The 23,271-nt window shown below is 48.1% G+C and overlaps 2 protein-coding genes across 5 annotated transcripts in view; one reads left to right on the top strand and one right to left on the bottom strand.

The window, feature by feature from the left end:
* The first annotated feature begins 4,764 nt into the window (after positions 1 to 4,764).
* On the top strand, positions 4,765 to 12,971 carry MYL2 (myosin light chain 2). The gene is made up of 7 exons (XM_058691248.1): positions 4,765 to 4,895; positions 6,147 to 6,236; positions 8,858 to 8,933; positions 10,071 to 10,175; positions 10,748 to 10,826; positions 10,915 to 10,963; positions 12,634 to 12,971. The coding sequence occupies exons 1-7, from the start codon at positions 4,893 to 4,895 to the stop codon at positions 12,730 to 12,732; spliced, it is 501 nt and encodes a 166-aa protein (XP_058547231.1). The 5' UTR covers positions 4,765 to 4,892; the 3' UTR covers positions 12,733 to 12,971.
* A 572-nt stretch (positions 12,972 to 13,543) lies between these two features.
* Positions 13,544 to 23,271, bottom strand: part of CCDC63 (coiled-coil domain containing 63) — a 34,387-nt gene continuing 24,659 nt past the window's right edge. The window contains exons 9-12 of one of the 4 annotated variants that reach the window (XM_058691245.1): positions 22,582 to 22,626; positions 19,040 to 19,232; positions 15,979 to 16,182; positions 13,544 to 13,736 (exon numbers count right to left, since the gene is read on the bottom strand). In XM_058691245.1, coding sequence (XP_058547228.1) covers positions 13,648 to 13,736; positions 15,979 to 16,182; positions 19,040 to 19,232; positions 22,582 to 22,626 — 531 coding nt within the window. In that variant the 3' untranslated portion in view covers positions 13,544 to 13,647. Of the gene's footprint in view, positions 13,737 to 15,978; positions 16,183 to 19,039; positions 19,233 to 22,581; positions 22,657 to 23,271 lie in introns of all 4 variants that reach the window. The other 3 variants (XM_058691244.1, XM_058691246.1, XM_058691247.1) reach the window with 3 other exon arrangements.

Genomic DNA, 23,271 nt, shown 5'->3' on the forward strand with positions numbered 1-23,271 from the left:
GTGTCCATAGATAGAAGAACGGATAAAGAAGATGTGATATGTGTGTGTGTGTGTGTTTTACACACACACACAGGAATATTATGCAGCCATAAAAAAGAATGAAATCTTGCCATTTGCAACAACAGATGGGTCTAAAGAGTATAATGCTAAGCACAATAAGCCAGTCAGAGAAAGACAAACACCATATGATCTCACTCATATGCGGAATTTAAGAAACAAAACAAATGAACAAAGGGGGGAACAAAGGAGACAAACAGACTCTTAACTATAGAGAACAAACAGGTTACGGGGTGGTGGGGGCATGGGTGAAGCAGGTGAAGGGGATTAAGAGTACGATTATATTGATGCGCACCGAGTAATACACAGCATTGCCGAATCACTATGTTGTACACCTGAAACTAATATAACACTGTATGTTAACTACACTGGAATTAAAATTTTGAAAAATTATTTAAAAAAACAGAAACAAAAAAAATACAGCCTGAAAGACTTGACACCAAACACACAAACACATTCCCTTGAGAGAGGATTTGGCTGCAATGATAGAAAGGAAGGTTTTTTTTTTTTTTTTAATGTTTATTTATTTTTGAGAGAGAGAGTGTGTGAGTGGGGGAAGGGCAGAGAGGGAGGGAGACACAGAATCCCAAGCAGTCTCCAGGCTCTGAGCAATCGGCACAGACCTGACACGGGGCTTGAACTCATGGACCTCGAGATCATGACCTGAGCTGAAGTCAGACATTTAACCCACTGAGCCACCCAGGCGCCCCCAAGAAATCATTTTAGAGTTTCACTTGAATTTCCCTAGGTGTTTTCTTTTGCATTAACTTTATGGAGTAAACCAAATACTTGGTTTAAAAAAATAATAATCAAATGAATACACTGCTACATTTTCTAAATAGAAGATTATTGTGCCATATTACAGTGGAACATAAATACCCCCTTTTCTCAAATTTAAACTTATATGTGTGTCTCCCCTTACCTGAATGAAGCTTTGCCGATGGACCTCAGGCCCTGAGAACGGGGCCTGGCACATAGTAAGACTCCAGTAAATATTTAAGTAATCAGTATCCTTTGAATTGGGGATCAAAATCATTCTTGCTTAAAAACAGTGAACATCTATAAACACTACTTACATTTTTTCCCTCTCCTCACCTCTTCTTTTAAAATTATCCATGGGTAATTTTTTTTTAATTACCATTCAATAAAATTGACCTTTTTCTTGTCTATAATTTCATGAATCTTGACTTGTTTTATTGTTGTAATTAATATCGCTCAGCTGTTGATCTGTTTTCTCCAGCTGTTCTGTTTCTCTAGGTGTGGTAGGTAGGCAGCATTAAAGGTGTCCTTGTCCTGATCCTTAGAACCTATGACTACTTTAGCTTACGTGGCAAAATGAACTCTGTAGGTGTGATTATGGATGTGGCAATGGGGGATTTATCCCGGATTATCCGGGTGGACCCAAGATAAGGACAGGGGATCCTTCGAAGATGGAAGAGAAGCGGGAGGGACAGAGAGTTTGGGGTCAGAGACTGGAGTGATGTAGCCACCAAATGAGCCGAGGAATGAGGGCAGGTTCTGGAAAAGGCAAGGAAATGATTCTCCACTGGAGCTTCCAGAAGGGATGCAGCCATGCCAGCCCAGCTTCCGTTTCTGACCTCAAGAACTGTGAGACAGTAAACTGGTGCTGTTTTAAGCCACCAAATTTATGGTAATATTTTTATAGCAGCGATCGGAAACGAACACACTAGGTTTGTTTCCTGATTGTTTTAGAAGTTCCTGGTGTGGTTGTTCTGCCCAGCGTTCTTCTCTTTGGCTTCTGAGTACCTCAGGTAGGCAGTTTTTTTTCTCTTTGGCTCCATGAGAATTGTCTGGTTGCTGGACACTTCTCAGCCGTAGGAATCCCACAGGTAGTAGCAAGGTGGGGGTCTCGGGCCCTGTGAGCCTCTGGCTCATGGTCTTAGTCACCCCATCCTTGAGGACAGAGAGGCCCCAGCCCACCCACTCAGCTTCTTCTCTCCATTGCACTCTTGAGGTTGATGCTGAAGCATACCTCTGAAAGTCTACATAGACCCAAACCCCAAGTCTTCCCAGATTCTCCACTCTCAGGACCTTGTCCCAGGGCTCTGGGGGCTCCTCAGTGGTGACCCAGCCCATTGGCAAGTGGAGTGCCTCTGGGCCTCCAGTTCTCTCGGCAGAACCCAAGGCCGGACACACATCCTGTGGGCCCTAAGTCCTGGCAGCCATGGGGGGCCATGCTATTCAGGCCACCATGTTCCCAGAATCCCCCTGACACACTTAATCTCACTCCTCTGAATAGTCTTATGGGGATATGCACTATTATGGTCTCCATTTTCCGGATGAGGAAACTGAGGGCCCCAGGGACTTAGTGCCCTGTTTGAGACCCAACACCTCTATCCACTGAGCCATAACCCTCTCCCAGTACTCCCTCTGAAAGGTCCGGTTGAATAAAATATGTCTTCAGGGCCACACTCATACACCCCTCCTGCCCCTGGAGCACCTGAGCCCATCCTAACCCCTGAACCTGGGGCTCCCCGCCCCTCACCATGCATTCTGCATATCCACTGTGGCTGCAACAAGCATTTTGCTTGGCCATTTATAGCTACTGACTGCTCACACAAGTGTTTTAACGAAAATCCATGGTGTGTCTATTAGGTAGGGAAACATTTATTCCGGTGTTGTCAGAGAATCTTGGACAGAAAAGCTCTTCTTGACTGATCTGTGTGCATGTGCCTGTGTGTGTGAGTGTGCGGGTGTGTGACCCGGCGTGTGCATGAATGCAGGGATATGTTTTGTCTGTGCATGTGTGCATGTGCGTGTGTCCACTCTGGTGCGTGTGTCCACACGCCTGCGCACACACAGAAAAAACACACCTTTTGTTATTAAAGATTCTGTTGGAGGATGCTTCTGGGTAATTCTAACCCATGTGTGACTGGAAAGAGGAAACAAATTTACTTTTTTTTTTTTTTTTTTTTTTTTTTTTTTTTTTTTTTTTTTTTTTTTTTTGTCGTGGCAATAAATGGTTCTGGGTTTGTGCCCTCAAAATTGAATTTTATTTTCCCTGAGAGGGGTGGTGAGTGATGCCTGCCTGGGCCTCATCTCCTTTCACCCTGCAGAAAGCCTCATATGGTCTCTTTTTATCATTCCCGTTTTATGTGCTGAGAGAGGTGAAGTCACTTGCCCAAGGTCACACAGAGCTCAGGTTCAAATGCGATTTTATCGGACTTCCCAGCCTGAGGGCTAAATCACTCCACTCTCTGGCCTCAAACCTTATCAGGTCAAATGGAGACATTGTAACAATCCCCACCCGGGCCAGGAGGGCAAAGTCGGCCTTACTTTGTGCATACCCGGGGGGGGGGGGGGGGGGGGGGGGGGGGGGGGGCCAAGGATGTTGCCAGTTTTCTCCAGCAAAATCCGTGGGAGGTTCCGGCACATCAGAGCAACTGCGAACATATTGTGGACTGATCTTCCTGATAGGATCTCCTTCCTGGGTGGTGCTTGCTGGCCTTGCTCCCAAATCAGGATGTCCCTGGGCACTGGCAGCTTCGGGGACTGGTTAGACAAAGGGTCTCCGCCCTGAACCCCCCACTGCTCCCCTTGCTTCTGGAATGAAATCCCCAGGTTGTGATCTGTTCCGCCCACCTTGCTGGCTTCACTTTGTGACCCTGACCCCCCTCACTCACTCAGCTTCAGCCACACAGGTCCTTCCACCCCTCCCGTGAGGCTTTTCCTGTCCCTGTTACTAAGGGCACTCTCCCCCAGTCTCTGCTCAGAGTGGACCCCCGAGCTCACAGGCAGCTCTCCCCCCATCACTTTCAAACCTATGTAAGATTTGTTACTCCCTGAAATTATTCAGGTTATGCATTTCTTTACTTTTGTCCATCTCCTTACATAGTGCCATGTGTCATGAAGGCAGGGAGTTTGTCACTTGGCATCGGTCTCCCCTTACACTAGCACAGTGCCTAGCATCCCCATAAAGGGGGATGAATGCTGGAGACACAGGGGATAAGGTGGTCCCTGCCCCACAGCGTGTCTGGAAAGTTAATATGAGCATGAGACACGTGTACATGGGACTTGGCACATAGCAAGCGCTCGGTAAGTGAAGGTTGTTACTTCTTCAATCAACAAGTATTCATTGAGCAGCTGCTGTGTGCCAGTCACCAGCTAGGAGCCAGTGAGGAAAACCAAAAAGGACCCTGCTTTTCTGAGCTGACTGTTCACTGACACTGAACACACAAAAATATGTGAATTACACAGTATGTCAGGAAGTGATCAGTGCTATGCAGAAAAACAAAGCAGAGAAGGGGTTCTGGAGGCCAGAGGGTGAGAGGCTATTTGAAAAAGGATGGTGGTGAGGTCTCACAGAGAAGGTGATATTTGAGCAAAGATCTGAGGGAGGGGAGGGAGAGTGCCTCGCAGATGTCTGATGGAAAAACTCTCCAGGCAGAGGGACCCAACCTCTCTTTGCAGGTGCAAAGGCCCTGGGGCGGGACCCTGATCCTGTTAGAGAATCATAAGGGTCTCCTCTCTGTCTGCTGTTTTCTTTCTCAAAATTGACAAGCACAAGTGTCTCCCGCCCAAGTGCTGCCGAAAGTGTGCAGCATCTCTCCCTGTGACCCAGCCGCCTGTCTCTTTAACCTTGAATGCCTTTTTGGGTCTCATGTGTCACTGGGTGGCGAGTGAGCTCCCCTTACTTCAGAAGAACGGCATGGGATGGGGGGGCCTTAGGTGGTGTCCGCCTCACCTATTACTGCCAAAAGTGGTCATGGGGTTATTTTTAAACGTGGGGAGGAAGTATTTATTGTTCCCGGGCCGAGGAGAGCTGGGCAGCCTGTAGGATTCTTCTGGGGGAGCAGTGCTGTGTCCTTTCTACCATGGTGAGTAGCGAGGGCTCCTTGAGGTGTGATGCTGTGGAAGGGGGGAGGAAACACCACCTACAAGCAGAGGGCAGAGCGGAGGGGCAGAAAGCTGGCTTATGAGGGCCCCAGCCCCTGGTGGAAAAAGCAGCCCTTGCTGTGTGCACACAGAGGAACCCCAATCAATGCCCCGATAAGCCACAAATAACAGCAGCTCCCAGGGACTCGCAAAAACAAAATAAGAGAGTTGGCTTTTTTATGGCTTGTCTACTGACCTCTCGAGGAATCAATAACTCCCAGGGCTTGCAAAATGGGATTGAACGCTTTTAAGGATCAAATTGTAATTCTTTTCTCTTGTTCAGGCAGCTGGGGAAAAGAATCTTTTTGTTTTCACCTTTTGAACTTGCAAATTTAAAACCTTTCTCCCTGTGTTGTTGGGTTAGGCGTCCCCCTCCCAAAGCAGGAAGCCCCCAAATCAGGGCCAGTGTAGGAGAATGGTTAGGGGCGCAGACTCTGAAGTCAGACTGCCCAAGTGCAACTCTGGTCCTGCCTTTTTGTGCCTGTGTGACCTTGGGCAAGTGACCCAACCTCTCTGAGGCCCAGTTGACTCCCCAGTCAAATAGCTACAGTAATCACAGCCCCTACTTGACAAGAGGACTACACGAAATCATGTATGTATATGTATAGTGTTCGAGCGTTTGCTCTATTTAAAGTCAGAGAGAAGCGGGGTGGAGACAAATGTTAACTTGCTCTTCTCTTCACTGTTTGTGTGTGCAAGGACAGAACATTTAGAAAGGATATTTCACTGCCATTTGGATCAAAGGAGAACTGGGGAGGGGGAGCAGTGGGTTTTAACACCCTGAGAAAGTGTCATTTCATCTCGGCATTCCTCATGGTTTAGTGAGCCTGACGTTTTCCCTCTCCAATCAATTCTCCTTCTGCGCATTACTGAACTTTTTTTGTGAAATGCATTGCAACAGAGGCAGCTGGATCCCGCCGGGGCTGATCTGAAAGTGTTACCTCCTTCCCCGGAGATGTACCCTCCCCTAGTTTGCAAAGGTGGTGCTGCAAACCCTCTGTCTCTGAGGATCCACCAGAATCAGGGTGGATTCTGGGTCCTCTTATCCCTCCAGTATCACCATTTTTGAGATGAGAGTGGGCGTCAAACCCCCCATTTCACAGATGAGCAGCTGAGGCTCACCCAGAGATGGGACCCGACTCCTAGCTTCTGACTCTTTTAATTAATGCTTCTCCCCCCCCCACCCCCCGCAGGCACCTAAGAAAGCCAAGAAGAGAGCAGAAGGTGCCAATTCCAACGTGTTCTCTATGTTTGAACAGACCCAGATCCAGGAATTTAAGGAGGTGGGTGCAGCTGTTGAATCATACGCCCGAATGGAGATTCCCACCCGTCAAAGAGGACGTTCCCTCGTTCCACGTTCCCCGCAGGGACCTAGTGGTTAGAGGTTTTTATCATCCAAACAACCCCAAATTCAGTCTCAACATGTGCATGAACCGTTTAAAGAAATTATTTTTAATAATTTTTGCCAATCTAAAAGTAAAGCGTATTTCTTGTTGAAAATGTTGGGGGAAATTTTCAGAAAAACACAAAGAAGAACATAAAAATGATCTACAATTCTATGACCCAGAAATAATCAGTTAACGTTTTAATATTCGCCCTTTAAGTCACTTTTCGTATTACATGTATATACTTTTAAATTATTTTGCTATTTTTCTTTGAGCAATTCTGCATCAACATTTTCTATCAATTTACTGAAACCACTTCCCATGGTTGGATGTTACATGTGCTTAGAAGGCTCTACCATTATAAATAACACATCTTTGCTGGTTTCCTTGGGGTAAATTCCTAAAAGCAGAACTGTTGGGTCAAAGAACTTTAAAAAAGGAACTGAAAACAGCTAGAAACACTGGCCCTCCAGAAATGTGGTACAAATACCGACTCCCAGCAGCCCCAAAAGGAAAAAGTGCCTTTTCCCCCACATCTCCATCAACATTGGGTATTAAGAGCCTAACAATATTATTTCTGCCAAACTGAGAGATGAAAAAGAGCATCTCTTAGATTTTAAATTCTATAGCCGTCCATTGTCGAACACGAGCAAGGTTGAAACCCTGTCACATTCAATGGGAGTGCGCCTTATTAAATAAACCTAAGTACCAATTAGGCCGAATTAAGCCACTGCCCGCAGGCTTGGAAGGATAGACTCTCAATGAATTTTCCAGCAGTCCCCGTGGCTCACACTGAGTCATCCACACTCCCACCTGGGCCTTCAGAGAAAGGGATGTTGAAGAGGCCAGTGTGTCCTGTATCAAAGGCGAAACCATTCGGGACTTCCAAATGGTACACAAACCCTTAACACCTTTTGCCCTTAGATCACAGGAAAGTCGTGTCCCCTACGCCCCCCGGGAAAGAAGAACTCCCACGATGAAATGTCATATCTGAACTCTGTCATATTTCTGTCATATTTGAAATCGTCACCTTCCCTCCCTTCCCCCTCACCCTGCCCCAATCTCCAGAACAAGATCAGTTGCTGGGTGTGGGGTGTGGGGAGTGGGTGCAAATACTTTCAGGAACCAGCTACAAAGAACTCAAAAAACATGGAGATGATAAGTCATTTGCAAAATACCTGGGCATTTACAAAGCTCTTGGCGTCTCCGTGGGAGCCACCTGGGAAAGATAGCTGGCCCCATTTTATAGATAACTGGGCTTTGGTGAGGGGAAGGGGGCTGCTGATGAGACCCCAGGTATTAACTTGATTTTTTATTTTATTTTTTTATTTTTATTTTTTAATCAAACATTTGTTTATTTTTGAGAGAGAGAGTGTGTGTGCATGGGGGAGGGGCAGAGAGCTAGGGAGGCAGAATCCCAAGCAGGCTCTGCACTGTTAGCACAGAGCTGGACGTGGGGCTTGAACTCAAGAACCATGAGATCTTGACCTGAGTGGAAATCAAGAGTTGAATGCTTACCTGACTAAGCCACCCAGGCACCCCTAACTTGATTTTTTAAAGAACAACTTCATAGAGATATAACTCACACACCTTAAATTCACCTTTTTAGGGGCGCCTGGGTGGCTCAGTCGGTTAAGCGGCCGACTTCGGCTCAGGTCACGATCTCGCGGTCCGTGAGTTCGAGCCCCGCGTCGGGCTCTGGGCTGATGGCTCAGAGCCTGGAACCTACTTCCGATTCTGTGTCTCCCTCTCTCTCTGCCCCTTCCCCGTTCATGCTCTGTCTCTGTCTCAAAAAGAAATAAACGTTAAAAAAAAATTCAAAAAAAATTCACCTTTTTAAAACTACGTGTACAATTCAGTGGTTATTTGCTATAGTCACAGAACTATGCAGCCATCATCACTAACTTCCCAACATTTCTATCACCCCATAAAGAAACCTCACACCAATCAGCAGTCACTACCTGTTCCCTTCTGCCACCGCCCCCCCCCCCCCCCCCCCCCCCCCACCTCTGGCCACCGCTGATCTCTTTTCAGCTCCTACAAATTTGCCTGTTCTGGGCATTTTGTAGAAGCACATCGTACAGTATGTGGCCTTTTGCCCCTTGTTTCATACAGCGTCATGTGTCAGGGCTCATCTGGGCTGTAGCTGGCGTCAGGATCTCCTTCCTTTTTATTGCTGAGGAGTAATCCATCACATGGCTAGAACACATTCTGTGTAACCATCCATCAGTTGATGGACATGTGGGCTGTTTCCAGGTTCGGGCCATTGTAAATAATGCTGCTATGGACATTCAGGCACAGGTTTCCACGTGGACAGATTTTTCAGTTCTCTGGATCATATGGTAACGCTATGCCTAACATTTTGAGGAACGGCCAGTTTCCAGTCTTCGACCCTTGATCTAATGTCCTTCGGTGCTCCTGAATCCCAGAACCCCATTTCCCCCAGTCCAAAGCCTGATCTCTTGGTCTCGTCTACTCAACTTCTCCTGGGCTGACCGGCCAACTGCCCCCTTCCACAGGCCTTCACCATCATGGACCAGAACAGGGATGGCTTCATCGACAAGAATGATTTGAGGGACACGTTTGCTGCTCTTGGTATGTCCCCCCTCTAGGCCTGCAGGAGGGTCTCCTTACCCCACCCTCCTGAGGAGTGGAAAGTGGGGCCACTGAAAAGGTCAAGAGCTTATCATTTTTCAAAGAAAGAGCTCAATCATGGTTGGCCTTTAAGACAAACTTCAGAGGAAAAGCAAAGAAGTGTTTAGGCTTTGAGTGTCTTCACATATCTTTCATTTCTCTTTTAAACTGACTTGTTTTTTCTGTGATTTTGAATGCAATGCCAGCTCACAATAGAAAATCTGAGAAACTCAGAAAAGTATAAAAGAAAAAACATTAGCCATTAGGTCACATTCCACTGTAACATTTCTGCCCCTCAGTCTTTTCTAGGTACATTTGGTTTTTTTTGTGGAATTTTTGTTGTTGTTGTTGTTTTGAGGTTGGAATTATTCTATTTGGGAGCCAGCTTTTTAAATTTAACATCTCAGTAGTGTAAGCATGAGTGTGTGGAGATTTTTCAAAATACACACGTCCACCCTGCCACTACTCACCCCTCTCCACTCCTACTCCCAGAACTCAGGGCCACCATGAACAGCTGAGCAGGTTGTGCACTACACAGTTCGACAGATTATTATTCATGTTTGTGGCCACTGTAGATTTTTATATTTAAAACATAAATTATCTTAGGAAGGGGTGACTTTTAAAAATTTGCACAAAGGTGCTATTTGGTCTCGTGGCAGAGGCTAGTACAGGATCTATGAGAATCTCCAAAGGCATGTGGGTTGCAGCCCTTCAAGGAAAAAGTTCCCTTCAAGGTGATTCTGATCTGTGTCCCACCTCCCACTGAGGAGGGATCATTTGTAATAGAAACATTTCCCATTTCAGTAAAAAGTTAAAATATCTGTTTAAAATGTTCGAGGTTCTGAAGGCACTATTATAAAAAATAGCTAACCCCTCCCCACGTTGGATGTTTGGGCTGTGTCCAGCTGTCTGGCTATTATAAATAACACTGTGGAGAACATCTTCTCATGGGACTCTTTGGCCCCGCCCACTCCATCTCTGCTTGTCCCTTAGACTAGATTCCATGAAGCGCCATTAGGCGGGCAAATGCCAGGGTCCTGACAGCTGTTTCTGCCCTAGCGCTGGGGGCTCTGAGTGTGTATCTATCTCCTGCCCTAGGGCGTGTGAATGTGAAGAATGAAGAAATTGATGAAATGCTCAAGGAAGCTCCAGGTCCAATTAACTTTACTGTGTTCCTAACGATGTTTGGGGAGAAACTTAAGGGTAAGCTCATGTGTGTGTCTGTCTGTGTGTAGGTGCATCTGCATTTGTGCACCTGTGTGTGCGTGTCTTTACGTGTCTTCATCTTTGGGCATGAATTAAAGCACTAGGAGGGAAGGCAGAGTAACATTGGGGGTGGGGAGGGTAAAAGCAACAGCTACCATTGCTCTGAGGCTTAGCCTGAGCCAGACCCCATGCTGCACACTTTGGATCCATGACCTCATTTGCCATCTAGGAGGTAGGTTCTGTTTTATCCCCTGTCTAAGGCTCAGAGATGGAAAGCCACTTGCTTGTGGCCACACAGCTAGCAAATGCTGGAGTCAGGATTCGAATCCCAGTCTTTCCGACTCTAGATCCACTTTTGACCCTGGGTTTGCTCAGAAAGGACTGGATTCTCAGCCCACTCTTTCTAATTACCAAGGTTCAGTGCTCAGAGGAAGGCAGGGCCTTTCCTCCAAGCAAACCAGCCTTGCTCTGGCCCCTCCATCTTTGAAGGGGAGTTGGGTCCTGCCTCCTGGGCCACCGTGGGTTTTCCAGCCACCCATAGCATGATTCAACCCTGCTTTCTGTTTCAGGGGCAGACCCCGAGGAGACCATTCTCAACGCATTCAAAGTGTTTGACCCCGAAGGCAAAGGGGTGCTCAAGGCTGATTAGTGAGTGGGATCTGTGGGGGAGGACGTGGGGGTTCCCTGCCTCCCACACACACACCTGGTGCCCACACCCGCTGTTCTCTTTTTGCAGCGTTCGGGAGATGCTGACCACACAGGCAGAGAGATTTTCCAAAGAGGAGGTAACAGCCCCTCAGACACACACTGCACCCCAGCTCCCGTGTCACCCTCTTTTCTAAAACACCCCTGGCTGGCCCCACACTGAGAGAGAACCTGCTACTGAGCCCCTATCTCATTTCGTTCTCTCAATCACACTATGAGGTAGGGACTACCAGCATTATTGTCATTTTATAGATGGGGAAACTGAGGCCCAGGGAAATTAGTCACGGGCCTAAAAGGACAACACTAATGGTAAATGCTGGGGCCTGGATTCCAACCCAGGTCTGTCTGACTCCAGGTCTAGAGAGGCCTGGTTAGAGACCTGGTGCTGGTTAGAGCACCAATTTCCTGATGGAGTGAGGGTGACCTGCAGGGTACCACGTACTGTCATGAAGGTTCTGCACTGCACAATTCTCCTGGATGCTGTACTCATAAAATATATTGTGAAGTATATATTTATTGCAACCGTCGTCCAGCAGATGGCAGTAAAGTGTCTTGATAGAATTCTTTTTTTAAGAAAACAGTATATATGACTTTTTTTGGCAGGGGGCAGTAATGTGCCTTGAAGAAGGGGCACTTTCGCTGCTAATTCATCAAAAGTCCTGTATCAATAAGCAATGGCCCTGTCGATATTATTAATGAACCTGAATCTATTTAAAATAGCCCCTTCTCAGGGTTGATTTCAACAGGTTTCACGTTTCGCTAAAATTTTTATTTAGATTCTTCCCCCCCCCCCACTTCCCCCACCAAAACTCATGCAGTTAAAAGAGCCTGCCTTCACCTCCCACCAGCCTGGGGAGTTTGGACAAGCTCTTTGACCTCACTGGGCCTCACTCTCCTCATCTGTAAAGTGGGCAATAATAAAACTTTCCTCGTAGCGTGCTGTGAGGATTAAACAAGTTGATAATGTGAAGTGCTAAGGCATGTGGAAAGCACAATATAAAGCGTTAGCTATTATTAGCCTGAATTAGTAGCTTTAGTACTAAAAATATTCGTAGTATTTTTAAAAATAACTAGCTGATAGTTTCTAAATGTGGACATTGCACATTAAAAGCCTAGATTTCTAGTTTCCCTCAAAGACTAAGGTTCCCTCAGTCTGCCCCCCCTGCCCCCACAGCCGGCTCTGAGCCATGGGCACCTCTGGAGGTAGCTTGTGTGTCTGCGTTTCCCCACAGTCCCCACCAGCCCCCTTGCTCCCCTGCAGAGCCTGCCTAGCTCCTTTGCAACCCGAGTCTGCGATCCCTGCTTTACCTGCTGCAGGCTGGATTCCCAGGAACATCCCTATAGGATGGCCCTTGGGGTCAGCCCTTGCAGAAGAAAGAGCAAGGAAGGGCAAGGAAGCAGGGAGGCAGGGAGGCATGGAGGGAGATGCCGAACTTCAACTCAGGCCCTGAGAGTGTGTTGGCTCCCCACCCCCTGCCCTGCAGGGAGCCCTGGAGCCAGAATACCCTTGGAGGAGTTCCCACGTTAGGCCTCTAGGCCTCACACTGATCAGTCCGCCGTGGGCTGCCCCAGGTGGACCGTGACCTTGGGGCTGGCAGCTCTCCACGGCAGCTGAGCAACAAGGCCTTCCCGGAGGGGGACCCGAGTGTCGTGTCCCCATGTCCACCGCACCCCTACTGCCTCTGCTCTGGGACCCTCCTCTCTCACTTGCCCTCCTGTCCCCCTCAGCATGTGTTGCTGTTCTTTGCAGATGGACCAGATGTTCGCTGCCTTCCCCCCTGATGTGACTGGCAATTTGGACTATAAGAACCTGGTGCACATCATCACCCACGGAGAAGAGAAGGACTGAGAGGGGCTCATCACCCAACCCCGGGCTTGTCTTTGGTGGGGAGGTGGTCCCTGCCCTCCTCTCACTTTGCCCAGTAATGCCGCCGTCCCTGCTCCTGGCCTGTTAGCTGTGTGGCTGCTTCATCATCCACCTCCATCGTCTTTGCAGCCCCAGTGGTTGCAAGATACTATGTAGCCACACGTCCTACAGATGGAAATCCACCCAGAAGCTGTGTTCAAATAAACAGGAGGTTGTGTGTGTGTTCGTGGTGTTTCTCTGACAGCCGTGCCTTGAGTGAGGAAGGTCCTTTGCTAGTTCCCGTGAAGGCAGGGTATGAGCAAGTGATGTCCCTGCTGTCATTATTATTGAATCCTAGTGATTCTTTATTGGAAACAGACCTTCACAGCCACTTAGGAATACTTCTGTCAAGGGCCACAATTTATTGGAATGGTAACTAGAGGACCACGGCCCTTTGTCGCAGAGAGTTCAAGCATCGGTAGAGCCTAGCTCCCATGACATCCTTTCCTTTAGGAAACGTTACATCGGAATGTTTCTCCCATAGATGTGCTCAGCCAGGCCCCATGATAAATTAAGAGGAAGAGGCCTCACGTTCATGCTAAGAATACGGCTAATTTAGCAAAAACTCATATCTGTTAACTGTAAGAGGCTAATTTCTAATTTCAGATAAAGGAGCGCCATCTCAGGGGGAGCCCGGGAGCCCTGGTGACCTCATATAACTCTTGCCTCCTGTGTCCCCGTGCCTCCGTGTCCCACAGTGGCTCCCAGCACCCTAATTTAGTCTCTTAGTAATGAGTGTGGGGAGACACTGAGGTTAAAGAACAAAACATTTATTCTCTCTGGTACAAATGTAGCCCCCTCCACCTCAGACCATAACTTCTTGGGCCTCAGATCATCCCCCCTTTCCAGGATGCTGTCTCAGTGTAAGTCCCTGTTTCGAAACTCTTTCGCAGTGTAGTTGCTGAGCACGAGCTGCCGAAGGCTGCTGTGGTCCAGGGGCTGGTCCACTGCATCAAAGACAGGACTGTGTGAGGAGTCCGGAAACCAAACCCAGCAAGGGGTGGGGGTGGGGAGCTTCCCTCCCAGGGACAGTGCCTCTCTGCCCCGTTCATGGATGCCCAAGGCCAGGTTGTCCAAGCCTGATTTGGGGTCCCTCCACAGTGCTGGGGGTGGAGTTGAATATTCTCGAGGTTCGGGGAGGAGGCGCATCGGCAGAGATGTACTGCACAGGGATGCCCAGATGATAACTGTTTTTTTCTCCCAGAGGAGTATGTGAAGTTGAGCCTAGTTTAATATCAAGGAGACAGGGCCACCATGTGCTGTTGTTCAGGATGTAGACTGAACAAAGATATCTAGTGGAGACAGGTGAATAGATGGGCTGAAATCCAGCCCTCACCCGACTTGATTGCCAAATCATGTCCATACAGAAGGGGCACCTTAGTTAACCTGTCCAGAGTGCCTCTTCTAATTCATACATATGAGCCACAGAGACTAATGAGCTAAGAGAACCCAGTGTTAATCAACATTCCCTTGAGCAGAAGTGAAGACATCATCTGCAAGTTCCTGACTGGGTGAGGGTAGCATTACCAGCATCTGTGCCCTGCCACCCTCCTCTTTTAGGAATCAAAGGGCAAAGGGAAGGTGTGCAAAGGTGACTAACACCAGACGCACTTTCACTCCTGCCAAGTTTCAGTTGCCTCGATTCAATCAAACTGGAGGTGTGTGTGTGTGTGTGTGTGTGTGTGTGTGTGTGTGTGTGTGTTGGTGATCCTTCCTCACTTCTCCCCCTCCATCTCTGACACACCTGCACGCTTGAAGCCCCGCTTAGAGAGGTGTGGCAGCTTTTTTTTTTTTTTAATCTAGTTTTCTCTAATTCCTAAAGTTGCTCAGGACCATTGGAAAAGAACAACTTAAACAATACAGAATTGCTTAACTTAGAAAGGCAAACGTCTGTAAATCACCACCTCGAGAAACACCCACCACAAGTCAGCCTATAGATCCTTTGTTTTTGTATGCATAATCAAGACCCCGTCCTCCTTCCTTCCCTCTCAACCTCCCTCCCACCCTCCCTCCCTCCTCCTCCTCCTCCTCCTCCTCCTCCTCCTCCTCCTCCTCCTCTCTCATTATACACAGTTCTTTCCCTATTATACATCGGGGTTGTCAAGGGCTGTCTTGTGCTTTGTAGGATTTCTAGCAGCTTCCCTGGCCACTAGATGCCAGCAGTACCCCTTACCTCCCAGGTGTGACAACCAAAAATATCTCCAGACATGGCTCAAAGTCCCCTGGATACTATAGGATATAGGATTATATCCTATAATCCATATATAATTACACATATATAATTTATATATAAATTATAAGTTTGAGAGTGTGTGTGTGTGTGTGTGTGTGAAAGAGAGAGAGAGAAAGAGACAGAGAGAGAGAGAGAGAGAGAGAGAGAGTTTATAGTGACCCACTGCACTCTTGTCTGTGTCTGCACAGTAAGCCTGTTGCACAGATGGGTGATCCGTAATTCACGTAACAAGTCTCCAATGGGTGAGCGTTTCAGTAGTGTCCAGTTCGGGGCTGCAGTGAACATGGCCCTACTTTCATCCTTGAACCTTGAATAAATGTTTCTTGGAGGACCAATCTGCACAGGCGAGACGATGGGCTTCACAGGTGTATCTGTGTCCCAGGCTTGTCACACATGTGGCCAAACTGCCCTCCAAAACCCAGGCGGGGCCAATTTTCTCCCCGCCCCCAGAGAGAAGGGCTGCTTCCCCGGTGAGGGGAGTGTCAGGAGGGAAGATTGACAACCTGGCCACAGGGGCCACAGTTAGGCATCTGGCTTCCAGGGAACCAAGCCGCAGCTGCCTCAACCATGAGGTTGCAGGACACGGTTGGGGTGGGGCAAGAACGGCCATGGGTGGAGAAAGACTCAGGGGCACAAGGTTAGGGTGAGAGATGGGCCTAGGGAATCTTGTGTGTCTGCAACTTAAGCATTTTAAGGTTCATTTTAAATGGTCACAAAGTAGTGATTGAAAAAAATATCCAGGATCACTAAACTTCAGGATCTGTGGCTAGGTCACTGCACTGTAGAGGGAAGCATCACCAGACAAAACAAGTCAAGGGACCACAGTCATGATGGAACCCAATGGAACGGATGAGCCTACGAGACTCATAAAGGGAAACTGAGGCTCAGCACTGCAGACTCTCTCTGGCACAGGTCTCCTAGCAACCTGTGCAGATTGGGGGAGAAAGAGAACTCACCTTCATCCAACCTGTCGCTGAAGGGGTCAGCCCCAAGCACCGGGGGGATGACTTTGATGGGTTCTGTAGGCTTGAGGAGGGAAGAGCCGCCCCAGAAAGGGTTGATGAAGGGCGGTGGCATCTCGGTCTCTGCCCCTTCCATATCCAGGATCCGCTTGTAGGACTCCAGCAGCAGGAGGTCATTGGTCTTCTCCTCAATGATGGCTGGAAGAAAATCAATCAGAACCAAGATGGCAGCCAAGAGACCTGGTTCCCAGGAATTGAGGGTGGTGCCCCCACCCCGCTGTGGGCTGGAGAAGAAGGGAAAGAACAAAGAGTGGGGCCATGTGCACCTCTAAGGACGAGGGCTTTCTCTTGGGTTACACAGTGCATTCTCCAGAGGGCACTATCCACAAGAGGGCAATATTTGGTTTTTGACACGCAAAAAAAAAAAAAATCTGACTTATGTTTATAACATAAAACATATACATACAGAACATAAACAACTATAGCTTATATCTACAGTGTTAAAATTTCATGAGGAGGACAATTAGGAAAAGAATGTCTAAAAAGACTCCTTAGGAGGCAATAATGAAAAGACGGTTGAGAAACAGTGGGTTACACTAACAATTGGGAGCCACAGGCAGCCTCTTAAACTACTGATTTTTCCCCTGCACGCTCTGTCCCAGGCTTCCAGACCTGCGCTCATGCTGTTCCTTCTGCCTAGAATGCCTTTCCCTACACCCCTCCCTGAATAACCCCTACTGGCGTTTTGAGACTTGGGTCAGGCCTCTGCCACCTGCAGGAATGTTTTTCTGACCTATCTAGTCCGGGGGAGCTCCCCTATCCTGCTGTGTGTCAGAGCCCTGTGCATTCACTGGAGTTGTGTGTTCAACCACCCACTCTACCAATGAGTACTGGATGCCTACCATGCCAGGCACACAGCTGGATGCTGCGATGCATGGAGGAGAAACAACAACAACAACAACAACAACAGTAAAAACAAAGATGCAATCTCGGCCCGAGGAAGCTCATAAGCTTCAGTGTATAGGAGGAAGATGGACAAAAGGACAAATTCGACAGGTAAACAGAAAAGCACACGCTTCCCTTGCTTTCCAGATGCTCGTTATCTAGACTCAGTAACTCCTGGATCTGGAGAATGTTTTAAATAAACCTCGTGCTACCTGTACTGTTGCCATTCTTTCTGAAAATCAGATACCAAAAATATTTGCATCTGGCACTTGCTATCAGATCTCGAAAACTTCCTAGATTCACAGTGAGAGCTACTTGTACATGGAAACAAACTGGATGGATGTTACATAAAAGGACTGCCATGAATGGGAACAATAGCGTGTGTGGAGGGGACACCAGCCTCAGATGAGGCAGTGGAGGGAAGCCCGGCTAGGGAGAGGACATTTAAACTGAGATCTGAGAATGAGAAGGAACTCAGCCTGTGCAAAGGCCCTGAGGTGGGAATGTGTTGAGGGGAGGGTTGGAAGAATCCACAGAATAGTGTGACTTGTGAGAGAGCAGGACACGAGGACATGACAAATGTGAGCAGGGGCCAGGCTGTGTAGACGTGATAGGGTGTGGGCAGGAAAGAGTTAACACAGCAGTCCTGATTACTCTCCCCTGAAAGACCAGCTTGCCAGGTTGGCCTGAGGCTGGCATCAGGGAACTTGGATTTCAGGAAGGTTCCTATCCTCACTAAATGATAATAGAGGCTCAGTGCGCCTAACCTGTATGTATAAAACATGTTTATGCTAAGTAACTGCTTTATTTTTTTCAAAACCCTGGGCACAGCCTCTCTAATGAGCTCGCCTGGTTGGTAACATTTCACTTATGTCATCACAACTCAATGCTGGGGGAACTAAGTGCATCATCCTGTGTGACCCCTCTGGATGAGGAACCCTTGGAAGCTTGCTCCTGGCTTCCTCCAGACTTCACCCCATGCCCGTTTTCCTCTTGCTGATTTTGCTTTGATCCTTTTGCCACAACACATAAAGCCCAGAGTACCACTATAGGCTGAGTCCGTGAGCCCTCCGAGCAAATCACTGAACCTGGCACGAGGGGGTGATTGGGAAATCCCCAAACACGGAGCGTATTAAGAACCTTAGGTATTATTCTAGGGGCGCCTGGGTGGCGCAGTCGGTTGGGCGTCCGACTTCAGCCAGGTCACGATCTCGCGGTCCGTGAGTTCGAGCCCCGCGTCGGGCTCTGGGCCGATGGCTCGGAGCCTGGAGCCTGTTTCCGATTCTGTGTCTCCCTCTCTCTCTGCCCCTCCCCCGTTCATGCTCTGTCTCTCTCTGTCCCAAAAATAAATTTAAAACGTTGAAAAAATTAAAAAAAAAAAAAGAACCTTAGGTATTATTCTAAAAGCAAGCCATTCGCTCCAAATTGTGATGATCTCTGGAGGCACATCCCTCCTTCTCTGTCCTGAGCTAAGGGCCTATGGCTAGAAATGTGTGTTCTAGTTGACAGGCATTTGCTACATGCCAAGCACTGCTCTGAGCTCTTTATTTCTTCCTTTCCGATCCGTATGCTTTTCAATTCTTTTTCTTGCCTTACTGCATTGTTTAGGACCACCACGATGATACTGAATAGGAACAACGAGAGCAGACACTCTTGCCTTGTTCCTGATCTTAGAGGAAAAACATTCAGTTTTTTACCCTTAAGCGTGAGGTTAGCTGTGTCTTGTAGATACCGTTCAAAGTTAAGAGAGTTTCCTTCCAGCTCTAGTTTGCTAAGAGTTCTTATCTGAATGGATGTTGAATTTGTCAAGTGCTTTTCCTGCATCTATTAATACGATCATATAGCTTTACTCTAAGAACTATTAATTTATTTAAACTTCCCAACAGCCTTATGAGGTAGATATTAGTTTACTCCTCATTTTTTTTTGGAGGGGGGAGGACACAGCTAATAAGAGTAGAACCAGGATTGGAGCCCAGGCAGGCTGGCGTTACAGCCCACGTTTCATCACCAGCCTCAATGCCACCCAAAGAACAAGTCCTCGTGACTGCTCACAGAAAGTTCCGGAAATAGTTCTTAAAGGCCCAACGAGCCCCCCACCCCCTTGACTCACCTAAGTACTGTGGAAGGTTGGTGTCATTGATTTTCCCTGTCTCCCCTAAGTGCCCCAGGATCTTGGTGGCATCACAATTTATCTTTTTAAACAGACTCTCCACCGAGTTCTTGAGATACTCCAAGGTCTTGCTGATTTCCTTGTAGCTGTTCTCATACATGTCTGCCTCCTCCGTGGTCTTCTTCAGTTTCTCCTGGTGACAGACCCCAATTCCCACCCAAGATCAGCCAGGCTGCACCCTGGGCTCCGCCCACCCATAAGGACTTTCCGTGGGGATGGGGGTTTGGGACCCTGTGGAACCAGAGCCTCTGAACTACAGATTTTCAGACCTCTGAGGGGATACAAAATCAACGTACTAAGCCTTAATCAGCATTCTAAAGTAAACAGAACAGAAAAGAAAGGAAAAGAAAATACTAATAGACACTGCAGGTAATGAGGGTAAATAGTGTTAAATCTAAGTTTTGTTTCACCTACATGTACGTACATGTGTCTACATGTGTACGGGATTACAATATGTCTTAAAAGCTGGTGATTCATTTTTTAAAACTGTGGCGCACAGAAAGGAGTACATTTTACAACGAAGCCTAATTCATAGTATACAATGTAAATATACATACGGGTATGGGTGTGTCCAGTGGTTCTCAAAGTGGGGTCCCTGGGCGACCAGGAGCATCAGCTTCATCAGGGAGCTTGCTAGAAATGCAAATTCTTGGGCTCCAGTCCAGACCCTGAATCAGAGGCTCTGGGGGTGGGCCTGGCAATGTGTGTTTTAATGAACCTCCAGGTGATTCTGATGCACGGTAAAGTCTGAGAACCCCTGCGAGTCCATTGGGTCGCAATCTTGGCTTCACGTTACTTTCACTTGGGACCTTCAAAACATCTGCTGCCCTGACCCCAGCCTCAGAGGTTCAGATGGTTTGGTCTGGCATGCAGCCTGGGCATCCGAGGTGAATCTGACTTGCAGCCCTGGGCTGAGAATCCCTGCTCTTGGGTCGAGAGCTTCCAGTCACTTCCTGACTCTCCCTCTGAGCTCTCAGCTTGCTAAGGTGAACTGGGCCCAGTGAGGACTGCCCATTCCCTGTGGCTCCTGCATCGTCCCAAATAACAATCCCAAGGGGTCCGTCCTATCCATACCCCCATTTTCCAGGTGAGGAAACTGAGGCTCTGAAGCACACAACCAGGAGAGGGAAGCCAAGATCCGAACTGTCACTTGACCATCACACCGGGCAGCTTCCTCTGTCCTGGCTCCCAGGGCTGAGTTTCCCCATATGACAGCAAGAGCTGCCCTCTCATTCTACAGGCACGTTAGGAGATCACGTGGTCAAACAAACAAAAAGCCTGATGTGGCTGCGATAACATGTGTCCAGCACCTTACACATCATCTCAACACAGCCTCACAACTGCTACAGATTTCAGGTGAGGAAAACAGAAGGTCAGAGGTCAGAGAAGAAAGGCGAGCTTGTGTTTAGCTTCCTTGTATGGAGTGCTCTACGTACCTGACCTTGGGTTCATTTCTTGAGCGATTATTTAGTACCAAGGTGAGGGGATCGTGAGGTGTTACTGATTTACATCATGAACAACAATGATGGCTACACTCATAATTCTCCGCTCTGTCATTTGCTTAGTGTGCACATGCACGACTGACCTCAAACTTCACAGTCCACTGAAGTGAAGATGATTATTATCTCCATATTAAAGGTGAGAAAACAGAGGCTCAGAGAGGTTAAGTCAGTTTCTGAAAGTCGCACAGCGAGGGAGTGACTTTTCTGAGAGTCATACCCAAGCGTTTGTTCCCAGGTCCTGGTTGCTTAACTCCCATGCAAAACCCTCCCGTTAAGGGGCAGGTGCTCCCACTTCTCTCAGAGGGGCAGGAGAGGTTGAAAGGGAAGACGTGAGGAAAGTCTCCAGGAATAGAGCAGAGGGAAATGATCTTTAGCAGGGGGTAAGGGAAAAAAAGGCCCCTGTGATTCCATTGTTATTAAGACAAATTCTCCTGCTTTGCTTTGAACTGAGGCCCCCAGAAGTCATGCTGCAGCCAAGGGAACAAAGACGGGATGAAAAGACTTCAGATGAGGGGGAGACGCTGGAGGCTGCCTGGTCGGCCTCCCCAAGGTGCCCCTCTTTAGGCCTTCAAAACCCAGAGGTGCAGAGCCTCACAAGTCCCAACCCCAAGGAAGCATCTGGACGACACTGGGTGGCCGTGAGCCACCGGGGACGTGGGGCCCCAATCATGTGCTCAGCTTGAGGAGGGTCTCCTTGGACTTGGACCCTGCCTGAAGCGTCATTCCCCGCATCTGGGCTCCTGAGAGAGGCCTCTCTGAGCCAGAGCCGCAGAATGGTGCCTTGTGCTTTGCTGCCCCCCAGTGGCCCATTGGAGAATGGCACCGCCATCCCTGTCTAACCAGATGGATGCCAACAAAGAAAATACGCCACAAAGAAGGAAAGGAAAATGATCCAGGACTGCAGTTCCTGGGTCAGGGACTGTTGGATTACAACACGGCTGTGCAAACTCTCTGGGTTCATATCTTTGTCAGGTGTTTGCTATCTATTCTCCCCTTACGCCTCAATAACAAACTCCTGATTGTATTTGGGGCGGCAATGGGCCCAGCTGAAAATTATATTTCCAAGCCTCCTTTGCAATAGGGATGGCCAGCAAGATGTAAGTGCAGAAGCCACTGGCTGAGTCTTCACAGAAATAACTTTTAAGGTAATGGGAACGATATTTTTGCCTCCCCCACTTTCTTCCTGAATGAAACATATAAGTGATGTCTGGATCATCAGCAGTCACAATGCAACCATGAGGCATCCCTGGGAAAATTAGCCACACGCTGAAGATGGCAAATAGGAGGAGCCTGGGTTACTGATGACATCATGACCTGAAGTACCTATCTCCAAATGTATTTAACAAAATAAATACTTCTACCTTGCTTAGGCCATTGCTGCTTTGGTTCCTGGTGATTGGCAACTAAATACAATGCAAAGCTCAAATACAGCATCCCAGCTCCAAGGTATTAGTCAAATGGCTTTACCTCTCTGAGCCTCAGTTTCTCATCTGTAAAATGTAGAGACCACAGCACCTAACCCACAGGGCTGTTGTGAGGATTAAATGAGATAATACACGCAAAGCACTTAGCCCAGTACCTGGTACATAGTAAATGCTCAACAAATGTTCATAATAACTGTTATTGACAGCAGGCCACAGCCAGGACAAGGGGGAGAGAGAAAAAAGTTACTGAGGCAGAGCTCTGTCTGGAATTTGCCAGTCTGGGATGAAATTATAGGCACAAGTGCCTGGGCTATGCTCCCTGAAGTCCGGGAGTCTTTAAAGCAGACAAAGGGCCTATAGGGACAAAATTCTACAGGCATATCTGTAGCAGAGGCTGCCCATGACAAAGGGTCAGGACATGTCAAGACATGAGCGAGGCCAGCTCAGTCTCATGGGGCAGATATCATACTCCTCCTGAGGGCCGCCTGACAGGCTGCATGACAGACAGACAGACAACAGAGACTCCCACGTCCCTCCCTCCCCACCGTGGTCTTACCTCCATCTGTCTCAGGACAGAGCAGTTGTCATCATGGGATGATTTCTGCTGGGATTGCAAGAGGATGATCTCATTCTGCTCACGAGAGAACCAGACCATAAGGACAAGTGCGTGCTCCCCTCCCTGCCACACCTGAAACCATGCCTGTGCCTTGAGACGATGATGAGGATCTAAATTATCTGTTTCAAGGAGCCCCCAAACCCCTGGGCCCCACTTATGCCCATGGAGGTTCTTTCTGATGTTTATTTGTAATGTTTTATTTATTTTTGAGACAGAGAGAGACAGAGCGTGGAGGAGGGTCAGAGAGACAGGGAGACACAGAATTGGAAGCAGGCTGCAGCCTCTGAGCTGTCAGCATAGAGCCCGACGCGGGGCTCGAACTCACAAACCGCGAGATCATGACCTGAGCCGAAGTCGGACGCTTAACCGACTGAGCCACCCAGGCGCCCCTGATGTTTCTTAATTAAAAGGATGAGGGCGTGGGAGGGCGGGTGGTTCATCCGTTCTGAAGAACTGTCTAGAACAGCAGTCAATAGAACCGTGATGGTGGCAATGTTCTCTCTGCAACACCCAGTCCTGCAGCCACTAGCCACTTGTGGGTATTGAGCACTTGAAGTGTGGTAGTGCCACCAAGGAACTAAACCTTAATTTTACTTAATTTAAACTTACATTGCCATGGGTGGCTTGTGG

Source organism: Neofelis nebulosa, chromosome 11 (assembly GCF_028018385.1).
Source record: "Neofelis nebulosa isolate mNeoNeb1 chromosome 11, mNeoNeb1.pri, whole genome shotgun sequence".
NCBI classification, from domain to species: Eukaryota; Metazoa; Chordata; class Mammalia; order Carnivora; family Felidae; genus Neofelis; species Neofelis nebulosa.

Excerpts from the sequence above, each read along its gene's own strand:
- MYL2 (XM_058691248.1), top strand. Across the intron at positions 8,934-10,070 it reads GGACACGTTTGCTGCTCTTG|GGCGTGTGAATGTGAAGAAT; the intron begins GTATGTCCCCCC and ends CTCCTGCCCTAG. Across the intron at positions 10,964-12,633 it reads AGAGATTTTCCAAAGAGGAG|ATGGACCAGATGTTCGCTGC; the intron begins GTAACAGCCCCT and ends TGTTCTTTGCAG.